General features: G+C 40.3%; 1 protein-coding gene across 2 annotated transcripts; it reads left to right on the top strand.

The window, feature by feature from the left end:
* Positions 1 to 685: 685 nt before the first annotated feature.
* On the top strand, positions 686 to 6,766 carry borcs5 (BLOC-1 related complex subunit 5). Of its 2 annotated transcripts, XR_003984919.1 has the most exons (5): positions 686 to 1,230; positions 1,937 to 2,080; positions 3,021 to 3,178; positions 4,733 to 5,031; positions 5,368 to 6,766. XR_003984919.1 is itself a non-coding variant. In XM_030426260.1 (4 exons), the coding sequence occupies exons 1-4, from the start codon at positions 1,173 to 1,175 to the stop codon at positions 4,964 to 4,966; spliced, it is 594 nt and encodes a 197-aa protein (XP_030282120.1). In that variant the 5' UTR covers positions 686 to 1,172; the 3' UTR covers positions 4,967 to 6,762. The 2 variants fall into 2 exon arrangements, 1 of the variants encoding a protein (XP_030282120.1); XM_030426260.1 differs by having other exon boundaries at positions 4,733 to 6,762.
* The last annotated feature ends 5,953 nt before the right edge of the window (positions 6,767 to 12,719 follow it).

The following is a 12,719-nucleotide window of genomic DNA, read 5'->3' as shown; positions in this document are numbered from 1 at the left end:
TTTTGAAGTTCTACCCATCCAAAAGCCATGACACACACATCCTAAGTCCATTTTAAATTTTGAGTGTCCACATGATTATTTCCACAGTCGTGTTGTTTTTAAAGTCCTGTATTTGTAAACTTCTTGGGAGACTTTGATTCATTTTCACAATAATTAGTAATGGGGCTCATACATATATATAGAGTCTTGGTGAAAAGTTTACATACACTTGTAAAGAACATGTATATCATGGCAGTGTTGAGATCTAGTGATCAATGTTGAGCTCCGTACACTTTCCCATTTGAGTAGTTTGTGCCTGAGTCTAATGGTGATCAAACAAGCCTGATTAAAATGGGCCAAGAAAAATCATCAGCTGATCTCATTATATCAGTCAGAAGAAGTTAAGAGACCATGCTTCAAAGCAAATTTGATTACCACACCTTTCTTTAATAACCGCAATTGATGGTCGAAGTTGCTGTATGTATATAATTGACTCAGCAGATTTGTTCATATTGTCAGAGGACCAATAATAAATTCATTATAGAACCAAATTTCATTTTTTTGTGACATTAATGTGTGTTCCACTCATTCCAGCACAGACAAATGTGGTTGTAGGAATCACTGAACTCAAGACTGTCACGATTTACAAGTGTATGTAAACCTTTCACCATGACTGTACAAATACAAATACATGTGTTGGACCTCGGGCGCAGTGGGGGGCGGTAATGCGCTCGTCTGGACAACCCCGTGATCAATATTTACGGAAGTGTTCCTCATTGAACTCAAGTCTCAGTAGTGACTCATTTCTGCAGTGTCCTATGTAGATGTTAAAATACTTGATCCTTTCTAACTTAGCACTTAGCGCTACCACTCATTGTCAAGATAGCACTCGGAACCTAACGCCAGCCGACTGATAGCCTGTTAGCTAGGAACTGTCAAACAGCAACGATTGATACTCGGCTAACTTAGCTAGCCGTTAGTTTGAAATTGTGAAGCTAACGACGTTAGCACTCACTTTCAGTTCCCTTGGTGTGGACATGGCTGCCTGGTTGTCAGATTGGGTGTGTTAGGAAGTCATGTGAAGTGTCTCGGTGGTTTTATCCGATAACGTTTTTTAAAGTCTATGGCTGCAGTCTCTGGAAGCGTTGACAAAAGCTAACCGCTAGCCAGCTAGCTAACCGAGCGTTGGCACCATGGGAGCAGAACAAAGCGGAGATGCAGAGCACAAACAGTCCGATTACAGTTCATCGGGTGAGTAAGACTGCCTGCATTGTTCATTTTTGATTTCGTATGTTAGCATTTTCATTCAGTAACTCAATGTCACATCAGCAGTTTTGTGTTACAGAGGTTATCGGTTAGTGTAAGTGCCGTTGTTCTCCAAATGATGTGGTGGAAGTACTCACTTCCTCCCTGAGGGAGTAGTAGCAATACCACTCAGTAAAAATTACCAGTACAAGTTCTGCACTCAAATTCCCTAAGTGTAATGATGTTATCAGTAAAATATATTTAGGTTGGGGGCATAGTTATTATTGATGCCTAAAGATCAACGACAACATGTAAAGTTGTAGCTGGGTTGAGGTGGAGGTTATTTAAACTACTTCGTATAGTGTTGGGTCGAGCAGTCTGCAGAGATCTATCTATATCTACCTGTATCTGTTGTTGCGTAAAATAATCAATAATCATTCCCTCCGAAATGAAGTGAAATTGATGAAGCTATATAATGTTTAAAGTACAATGGGAATTCTTCACATTTTGATTTAACACAGTACATGAGTAAATGTATTGGTAATGTAATGCCCAGGTGGCTTGTAATGAGTAAATGATGATTCAAATAGACCAAGTTTAAAGCACTAAATGAAAGTAATCCTTGAAAAGTTTATAAAAGCGTTTAAGGTTGCACATCTTATGATTGGATTTTTACATAGTGTCAGCTAAGTACTGTCTGATGTCATTGCAGTTGTGCCTTCTCCAGCGAAGCAGAAGGCAAAGATGGACGATATTGTGGTTGTTACCCAGGGGACCCAGTCGATGCGAAATATCCACAACGACCCAGATGTGATAAAGCTTCAAGAAATACCCACCTTTCAGCCACTTTTGAAAGGTAACTCTTAAGTCTCCCTGCTGATGTGGTTTCAAGTCTTTCAGGGACCATTCATAAAGACTAACATCAGGTACATCCAGGTAATTGTACGTGTATCAAGTATAAAACCACCATCACTGATTTGGGACCAGTGGCGGTTCTAGACCAGTTTTAATAGGGGGGCCAGGTTGGGGCCGGCTTTTTTGTTCGGGGGCACATACAACCCGGAATAAAGGATAAATCCCTCATTCAGGCAAAGCAGTGTTTACAATTTCAGCAATATTGATTGGGTAGTAAACTGCTGAGACACTTTATTTCTGCCTTTCCCTTCAGAACAAAATTATTGCAAGAAATCTGTCATTGTATTATTAATGCAGACTCCCTGTCAGGGGGGCCACAGGGGGGTCCAGACTCAGAGTTACGGGGGCACTGGCCCCTGTTGGCCCCCCCCCCCAGAACCGCCCCTGTTTGGGACACCAGATGAAATAGGTGTCATTTCAGTTTTTTAGTTTTCAGAGTGTAGGGCGCACACATCTTCATCAAATCTTCCACAGATTTTAGATTTAAAAAAAAAAAAAAAAATGTATGACGAATCATTTAGATTTAAATGTTGCTCCGTAAATAAGATTTAATGCCAAGTGCTTCCTTTTTGTCAGCCTAACACAATGTGAGTTTTCAAATGAAGATACTGAGTTTCATCTCATTTTCAACCGTTCCCCACAAGTCCATTTTCAACTTCTGTGCAGGGAAGCTGATGTCACTGCAGCCCATTAGCACTGTGTCGGAAGGTGTATAATGAGCCAAGATTCCTGTGTAGGCGCACTCCTGAAATAGCAGGAGGGGTGGTTCTGTCAGATCCTGTGCAAAACTAATTACAATAATTATCAAGTGCTACGTCCTTGTCAAGTGTTACACTGCTCCAACATGTCCATGTAAGTCATTTGATCTTCACTCTCCACAGGAGTGCTGAGTGGCCAGACGTCACCCAGCACTGTGTGTCTGGAAAGGCTGGATGCTGCCCAAGTTCTGCAGCTCTGCGTCCGATACCAGGACCACTTACACCAGTGTGCTGAGGCCGTGGCCTTTGACCAGAACGCCCTGGTTAAGAGGATCAAAGAGGTGAGAAGACCATAGTGCAGCATGAGACATTTAGCATATAGGGGGTTGTTATTTTTCACTCAAGCACCAGTATTAAACATTGTGTCCAACGACTGGCACTGGCACAAGCACCTTTTTGTTTCAACAGCTAACAGTTAATGATTTTAGATGATTTTTGCCAGGAGGTTGAGAGAAAATCCATCAACAAATATTTTTACAATTTTATTTGTTTGTTTTTAGCACTTTTGACATTTTACATATGAAATTAAAATGATTGAATCATTGAGAATAATTAGGAATACATGATGCTGACAACCGATAATGACCTGCTTCTCCTTGCTAATACACACAAGTTAGCCGGCATTCATGTGAAAATAACTTTGTTTCGGCTTATTTGATAAAGAGAGATCTACCTGGGAAAGGCTATGCCAAAACTTTACACGTTGACAACAGACAGTTGGTAATGTCCAGTATTTTTATGTTTCAGTTTTATTTTTATTTGCAAATTTGTTTTTGATTTCTGTACACTGCTTATATATGCTCTACTGAAATGATATCCATGTTGGAGTGGTGAAGAAGAATTTGATAATTATTCCAAGCTGTTTTGCTTCTGTTTTACTATGAGATGATTCAAGGTGTCATCAAAAGTCACTTAACACTTTAAGGAGAACTTCGGTCGATTTAAACATGCAGCTTCATTGCTCAAGCTACCCTTGACTTGCCAGTACCGAAGACGCGAACAAATTTGGTCCAGCCATTACAGAGCTCCGTGAACGGGGACGTAGCATTGAACGCTAACAGCATGGGGTCAGAACTTTACACTGTGTTTTAAGCATCTTAACATGCTCCACATATCACACCAAAAGTTATGCAACATCAGCAGACACCTTAGCACACAGCACTGTAGCGTGTATGACTCAAACTGAATAAAAAAGTAGTTAAAACAATGTGTTTGTGCAAGGAGCTACTTACCTGTTTGTTGACATCGGCGTCTTCCGGTAGCTAGACTAAACTAGCTGATCCATCGAGCGTGCATTTATTCCCTCACTGGCGGAGACGGAAACGTAATCCAGCATTTTCGTGTTTATGTTCATAATGTACATGTCCATGTTACAGCCTGTCATGAGCCATGAGCCTTACAATAGCCTGTTAAGCCTGTTAAGTGCACACTCGATGGATATGCTAGTTTGGTCTAGCTACCGGAGCACACGGATGTCAACAAACAGGTAAGTAGCTCCTTGCACAAACACATTGTTTTAACTACTTTTTTATTCATTTTGAGTCATACACGCTACAGTGCTGTGTGCTAAGGTGTCTGCTGATGTTGCATAACTTTTGGTGTGAGATGTGGAGCATGTTAAGATGCTTAAAACACAGTCTAAAGTTCTGACCCCATGCTGTTAGCGTTCAATGCTACGTCTTCGTTCACGGAGCTCTGTAATGGCTGGACCAAATTTGTTCGCGTCTTCGGTACTGGCAAGTCAAGGGTAGCTTGAGCAATGAAGCTGCATGTTTAAATCGACCGAAGTTCTCCTTTAATCTCTCTTTTCGTCTCTTGTGCCTGTTTCTTTCCAGATGGACATGTCAGTAGAAACCTTGTTCAGCATAATGCAGGAGCGGCAGAAGCGCTACGCTAAGTACGCCGAGCAGATCCAGAAGGTCAACGAGATGTCCATGATCCTGAGACGCATCCAGATGGGCATCGACCAGACAGTGCCGCTGATGGAGCGACTCAACAACATGCTGCCTGAGAGCGAGCGCCTGGAGCCCTTTAGCATGAGGCCTGATGGGGAATCTGCGACCAAGTAGCCACTTTAAAGTCAACAGAGCTGCTTCTTATCCAAGTCCAGTCCTCTGTCCAGCAGAAAGAGCAGGTCTGTCCAGCTGTAGGGATACTAAATCTTTATAGGGGTTATAAAACGTCTTGGTTTTGTATTAGAGGTAGAGCTAAGGTGTAAATGAGTGAGACTGCTCTAATCAGGTCTCTGGGTCGCGATCTGTTCCTTTTATTCTTTTTAGTTGACACAGGAAATGGCTGCACAGTCATGCTCTTAATCAGCACACACATTCACACCTGATTTTAATTGAAACCTTCTGCTGCTGGCCACTGAGCTGCTCTAGTGGAGCAGTTGCCAACTTAAAAAATGTTGCGATCAAATGTACCCCAACTGTAGAGGGCCCAGAGATTAATACTTATCCCTTCCCTGCAGGGAATCAACCTGGCAATCTTCCAGCGACAGAACTTCCTTACTAATCCAAAGGCAGGGGTGGAACAAACTATTTTGATTGAGTCAGAATGAACTCCATATGTTCAGAAACCTGTCTACAGATTCGTTGCAGGACTCAGATGGCTGCGAGCGATATAAAAAGTCTCAAAATCCTTCCTGCTCCTCTGGAGGTTAGAGCTGCTCCAGAATTGGCAGCGAATTGGTTTTGGATTCTTGCACTTCACATTACAAATATTTGTTGCTTGTGATTATGCCATATGCCTTGCTCACTGCTTGGAGATCCCTTCCACCGTTCGCTTGTTTGCAGATTGACAGCTTTTCATTTTCTAAACAATATCGGTGTGTCGCTTTGGGATACTATGAGGAGAAGACTGACGGGGAGGATCAAGATGGATTATTGCTTTTGGATTACACAAGGAGCTTGGATGTACTGTACTTTGGAAGTAAAAGAAGAAACTCATTTGTGGACAGAATATTCTCATGAACTTTTCAACTTCAGTTTTGTGATGAAAGAACTTTAATTTATTTGGATCTGTTCGCTGTAGCAGTTTTGTCAATACTATTTGCATGCAAAAGAGCGATAAAAGTGAAGAAAAAAAAACTGATACCCGATTTATATAGAAGATGTTTGCAGAGATGGAAAGAAAAGGTTCTATGAAGTTGCCAACGTTGTCACTGCACTGCAGCATTAACTTAGCCTGTCACATTGATAGCCAAACATCACACATACCAAAGATTTGCACGTCCTCAGAGAAAACAAAAAGTGGCACTTTAAAAACAGATGGTCATATCTTGGGTCTCTGTAAGGGAAAGTGATCAAGTAACTTAATTGCTTTATCTGTTGAATATTTGCTTCTGTATCATATGCTCTTCAGGCTTAAAGGGTCAGTTCACCCAAATGCCAACAACAAAAAAGTGCATGTGGAGGTCTGTGTAGATAATTTATTGTCCATGTATTGACTGATATGTCTCTGCGATTTCTGCCTCCACTACAAGAATTACATTAATCAACAGTGTCGTATTTGGTGTGCGAATCACGGTGAGAGGTTTATTGTCTTCAAGAAACTGAAACAAGTCCAGTTGCCTTACAATTACCATGACCTGGATGACTGAAAATCCTTGGTGTTACTTTATCCTCAAAACACTTGGTGAGCAGTTAACATATACAAGTGGTTATAGAAATGCTGAGTTGTTAATATACCTTTTCATACTGTGAGCACTACATTCGAAAATTAAATCCATTTTAATTTTATTTGGTGGCAGCAAAAATCTCAGAGGCAGATATTTTAAAACGTGTGTGAGTTCTCTTCCAATTTGCTGAACAAACACTAATGATTGGTCAGTTTTCAGTGTGACAATAAAAATTAAGAAAGCAAACATTTTTCAGTATGGGCTTGTGTATGTTCACTAGATGGCGCCAGAGAATATTCAACACAGTCTGTAGCATCTTGATACACAAAGTCCCAGAGCAGAGCTGTTTCAGAGAGTATTTAGGACTGAGTGTCTTGCTGAAGGATACTTGGGCATTAGGGCTGTTCACACAGGAGGAATCAAACCGTAAACATCTAAAGTAGTCTAACCACCTACTGGCCCAACCTGTTTTCTTTGGACTGCCTCTACCATAACTTCAGAAAGTTTCACCTCATCCCAGAGGTCATAGTAGTTACCAAGGTGCACAGGAAATGTTTTTTCCCCTTGCACTTCCAACCCTTACCACCTCACACAGGCATTACCACACTGGTTAAACAGTTTGACAATAATATGTATCTAGATATAGAAAACTAGCTGAGACATGTCATTTAAGACTAGCCTTTCCCAGATGGAAAGATGTGGCAGCCATCTCACCTCAGTCCAGTTTAAAACTTACTGTAACTGGAACTCATGGTGAAAGGGGCTTATGTTGGATTTTTTTTCTTGTATTTTCCTAACAACTGGCCAATACTGTTGGATTTAAATCAATGAACCTTGACAACATCTATGATTGTATATCAGTGCCGAACAACTAGCCAAATCCTTTCCTTAAAGAGAGCTCTGTAAGCTCTGAGAGCAACTGTAACAAACAAGCTGCAGAAAGTACACTTCCCCTCTAAACTTACCGCGAATAATCTCACATCCTGTTTGCTGTTTAACTCTCTACTTAACCCTTTAGGCGCCGGGTTTTATTTTAAAAAATACTAGATTTTGACATCTAAATTTCAGAAGGCTCTGGCTTGAATGTAGTTTTAGATAGAGACAAAGTGTAAATGAGACAAATATTGAGAATGACCTAAAGTTTATGAAGGGAGTAATTTTTCCCATCTAATTTGCATATTATGACGTCATATGGTGGCGGCCATATTGGATTATGTAATTTCCATGAAATACCTGGTATTTTGAAAGAGAGTTGAACTTATTTCATCAGATTCATTCCCTCCATCCATTTGTTATGTTGTCCACACATCAAATGAACAGGGAAAAAGTAAATTGTAAGCCAACAGTCGTAAACTAGAACTATTAGTACACCACAAAACTCATGTAAACAGTATGCGGTTTTTTTACCCACCATCCCCCCAATTGGAGGACACTTTTTTTTCTTCCCTTTTTCTTGTTTTCTCTTCTCTTCTTCTTTATTATTATTATTATTATTATTATATGATAATATAGGCGTCTTTTAGCTGCAGAGGCCTTATCTGTGCCCATCTATCCAGATAAAAGTTTGTAATATTTGTAGAGTGTGGAAGGCATAGAAACAATAAGAAATATATATATATATATATATATATATATATATATATATATATATATATATATATATATATATATATTTACATTTACATCATACCATTCATGAAACCGTGAACTTGGAATTAGTTCATGTCAGCCTAAATACTGATGAGCATTGTCTCCATTGTTATAAGATACCAGAAATCATCAGTCAGAAAGAGGGACAAAAAAACTATAGACCTTGAATCATTGCTTAGCTTTCTGTCACCACGATATCCAATTTGCTCATCAAAGGGCTTTATCCATATACTTCATCTCTCAAGTAAGCCCAGCCACCATTACCATCATCATCATCATCATTTCCAGCCCTGTTCTGCCTTCCCCTGTTGCCCCTATGACACCCATCAGCCTTTCTACGAACACTTTGCCCACGTCTCCCCCTGCTTTCTCCTCTAGTGTTGGGAGAAGAGTTGGACTCGTGTGTGCTTTGTGCTTCGTGAACACTGCTGCGGCGCATAGCTGCACCGCTGCCGCGGATGGAGGCTACGTGACCGTCGCGGTGGAAAGAGTGAACACTAACGCTGACACCCAGCGCTATTCTCACCACCACCGCTACTTCTACCGCATCCATTCGCTTCCCTACTGATACTACGAGTTCGTGTATCATTTCCATTCCCACCTATTGGGCAAAGGATCGTGTGTTAGTGCTTGTGCGTTTTCCTCGCTCTGCGCGGCACCGCCATTGCTATGCAAAGACGCACCGCGACTAGCAAGCTCACTAATCATCCGACCGTCATCTCCCAAAGCTAGATTTTCCACTTCAGAACCAGAATCACCGAATAGGAGCTCAATCACTTCCCTAAGAGTCAACTTTTTGCATGCCATTGTCGTTTATTTCGTCTCAATAACTTCTGAATCCAGCAATACCCCTTCGGCAAAATGGCTTCCTGGCGCACTGTCTCCGCTCTCTCACCCCACAGTTTGCATGGGACTTCCTCGAACATTTTGCATTGAAGCAAGACGTTTTTATGAGCTAAGGTCTAAGTATAGGATGTCTGCCAACTAGTGGTGGGGAGTATGAACGACATGTAACACTCTATTGGGAGAAAACTGCTGTTTTGTTCAGTACCGCGGTGTGTCGCAAATTTGCGACTCTGGCGCCTAAAGGGTTAAGGCTGCGGCCACAGTAACGTTACACACGGACGATCATTTGTTTGTGAAAATCTTGATATTGATTTTGGGACAATAACATGACTGGATAGCTAGCTAGTCTTGTTGTTAAACATACTGTCAAATTATATTTACTGTTTGTCAAGTATGCAATGTTATTGACTTTGAGTCTTGCTAGCATAGCGAGCGTTAGCTTTCTGGCTCGTCGCTGAGTGGACTAGAAAAACTCCCATTGCCAAGTCGAATCTTAGGTCCTTCCTATTTAGTGGAGGGGTGAACAACGTTTCCGTTACGTAAGAACATTACGGGACGGTAATGATTGTTCCAGGTATTAGTCAAACCCTCAGGCGTAACCAGGAAAACGTAGTTATGGCTTGTGAAAAACTTTATTTTGATTGTAAAACGCATGAAAATATAAATTAATGGTCTTCATTTCTTTTCTTTGGCAAGTGACCATGGTATAAGCGGGATATTGCCCTTCGAGGTGTCAATAATCAGGAGTTCTTAGGCCTCTGCATCATCCATTAATTCCTGATTATGGACACCTCGTCGGGAATTATCCTTTACATGTTTCAGTTTGGGCTGTTGCGTAAACAAAGAAAATATTTTTAAGGACGTCACGTTGGGCTCTGGGAAGTTGTAAGCAAGTAAGCAAGAATGTAATTAGCAGATTTATTGATAACACACAACGTTACTGTGAAAATCAGCAACCACTAGCTGTCTCATCATTGCCACAAATGCATGTTTAACTATTTTTTTTATGTGGTCATTTTGATAGTATGGCTTATATCTTATATGTCCGGCCAGTTCTCAAAGCATTCACCTTTACCCCTTTTCACCAACTTGAACCATGTGTTAGTTCTTGGCTGGTGCTGGTTGCTGGTTCAGAGTTTTTCCAAGCATTTGAAAACATATGCCACTGTGGATAAATCAGTCATTTGGTTTAAATTGTTCCTTTGTCACAATAATCCCACCCGCTGCCCGTGACATAATGAATCCTTTATTTTAGACTAGGGCTTTTAACTTTTGGCCAAAAATCTTATTCGAAGTTCGTTTGTTTATTAATATTAATATTCAAATATTTATTAATAGTATTTTGACCATTAAATACCTTCAGTAAGACCTATATTGGTATCAAACTTAAGTTGTATATGTTCTGTCCACCAGAGGGCAGTGTATCAGTCAATGTCAATAGGCAGGCAATGATGTTTTCAGAAGAAAAACACACAACTGTTTTTTTCCTCCTCCTCTTCCAGCTTGTCGGGTTGTAGTGTTGACAGGTGGGCTCTCAAGTTGCTGGTCGTCGCGTGGTATGTGAGTTTGGTCCTACATATTTTACATATCACCTTGTCTTGATTTTTCCCTGTTCCTTTGGGAACCCAAAGTAGCGCCACATGTTGCTTTTCAGATGGTCTGGAGTGTAGATTTCGAACTCCTTAGGCGTAGTTGTTGTAGGTGTTGGCGTGGCCATTGTTCTGGTATACAAAATAGGCGCTAACCAGGACGCTAACGTCACCTACAGGAGCCCAGATGACCAATAATAGCCTTGCTAATGAGGTCGCGATTCACAACTTCACCAGGCGTGAAAAAGCCTCGCAATCTAAATTGAAAACAACGTTTACAAGCAAACACATTTACACAAAATAATGCCCATAACAGGTTTGAATATTAAGGGCTGCCTAATATTCGTTCGAATATCTTTTTGTAAATATTCGAATTATATTCGAATAACAGAGTTCGGAGTCAAAGCCCTATTTTAGACCAGCAAAGTATAGGTGCCTCTCTCAAACCAGTTCTCCTGACAGTCAACCGGTTCTTTGGCTGTCCAGACGCAAAGAACTGGTTTGAGAATAGGCACTAGCTCCGAACTTGCACACAAACCAGCTTGGTCAGTGCTTGATTGATTTATCGCACTCCGTTATCCTGACAATCCCCTCGTTCCAGTCTGTGTGTCCTTTGTTTGTGACAGTTGTAACATTACAGAAGCCTGGGGGCGTCGAGTGTATCGCTTTGGGATTACAACATGTATGCATCAAACTCAGAATTATGTGCTAAAGGGTTTTGCCCAGAAAGGGCTTACTGCTAATGGATAGTGGCTCTTCTCTGGGTTCAGTGGTTGATGGTGTTTTCTCCCAGGAGTCAGTGCAGTCTGATTAGAGTGGTTGTGTACGTTGTTGAATTTTTCATCACTGTATCCACATGCTGAATTCACTTACACCTACCAAAGGATCGTCCTCCGGCTGGCTTGCTTTGAGCTACAGAATTAGCAGAGTTTGTTGACATAAGGGATATAATGCAAAGACTTTCTTTTATTATTTTTTTTAAAGAACTCCTTTGATATGTTATTGCCTTTCATGTGTAAATTAAAACGAGTGAAAAATGTCTTAAATGGCCTCGGGGGGTATTGTTTGAACATTGGAAAAGAAATGGAAATTGTCATTGCATTCCACGGTGAGGAAGTGTAAAAGTTCCTCTGAGTCTTTGTAATGAAGAAAAGCTCCTGACGCTCAGAGCTGGATATTAACGCCACAAGATGATACAATACGATCTGCCACCAGGATATTCATTCTCTGAAATGAAAGAGAAATCCAATTTCCCCTGTATACTTCTCATTTGAATATAAATCAAAGGCTGGTTTGCTTCCTATTTCCTTCCTGTTTTGCACACTCAAAATTGGAGACATGAAAGTAAGTCTTGGCTTCTTATCCCTGTCATCTTTTAGGCAGAAACTCAGACCAATGCTGGTTGATAAGAGCAGAGTTTTCAGAGTTTCCAGACAACACATTACAGAAATATGAAAAACATTTGATATGATTATGTATTAGTTGCATAATTCAGAAGATAAAATGGAAGTTTACAGTCCGTCAGAGGTCATACAAGAAAATGTGATTCACAGGCTGCTTGGATCTGTAGCCACAATATTTAATTGAATAGTCAATTTGATAATCCATTAATTGATATTAATGAAGTCATTCTTCAGGCAAAATGTGAAAAAAAAATCCTTATATTCAGCTTCTCATGTATGTATATTTTTTCATGTCGTTAAAGCTGATTCATTATTATTATTAATGAATTATTAATCAGTTACCCAAGACAGATGAATAGTAAAACAACAGTTTTGATAATAATTTTGAGTTATTTTCAAACTGAATTACGGATTATAAGTCAGGATTTGCTAATGTTTCATTAAACTGAATCTTTGGGGGGTTAAAATGTTAAGTTGGACAATTTATTGAAAACGAAAGAGATTGCAGCCCTCCTTGATAGGAAAAATGTTTTGAATAAAAATCTCCACATGGTTCGTGTCCATTCAAACAAACATTTTGTAAACCAGACCAAGGGTCCCTGTTATTTGAAAACACCTCCTAAAACCCAAGGGTTTTCTGATAACCTTGACAGAATTGTAAACATTCACTGAATCCTTTATTTCTCAGCCTCTGAGTCTGGAGCAGATAGAAACT

This window comes from Sparus aurata, chromosome 8 (genome assembly GCF_900880675.1).
Source record: "Sparus aurata chromosome 8, fSpaAur1.1, whole genome shotgun sequence".
Classification (NCBI taxonomy): Eukaryota; Metazoa; Chordata; class Actinopteri; order Spariformes; family Sparidae; genus Sparus; species Sparus aurata.
This window is presented reverse-complemented; position numbering and strand designations above follow the sequence as displayed.

Bases quoted from the DNA above. Each gene is read 5' to 3' on its own strand.
- borcs5 (XM_030426260.1), top strand. From the start codon at position 1,173: ATGGGAGCAGAACAAAGCGGAGATGCAGAGCACAAACAGTCCGATTAC. The intron at 1,231-1,936 runs GTGAGTAAGACT...ATGTCATTGCAG, and splicing joins GTCCGATTACAGTTCATCGG to TTGTGCCTTCTCCAGCGAAG. The intron at 2,081-3,020 runs GTAACTCTTAAG...CACTCTCCACAG, and splicing joins CTTTCAGCCACTTTTGAAAG to GAGTGCTGAGTGGCCAGACG.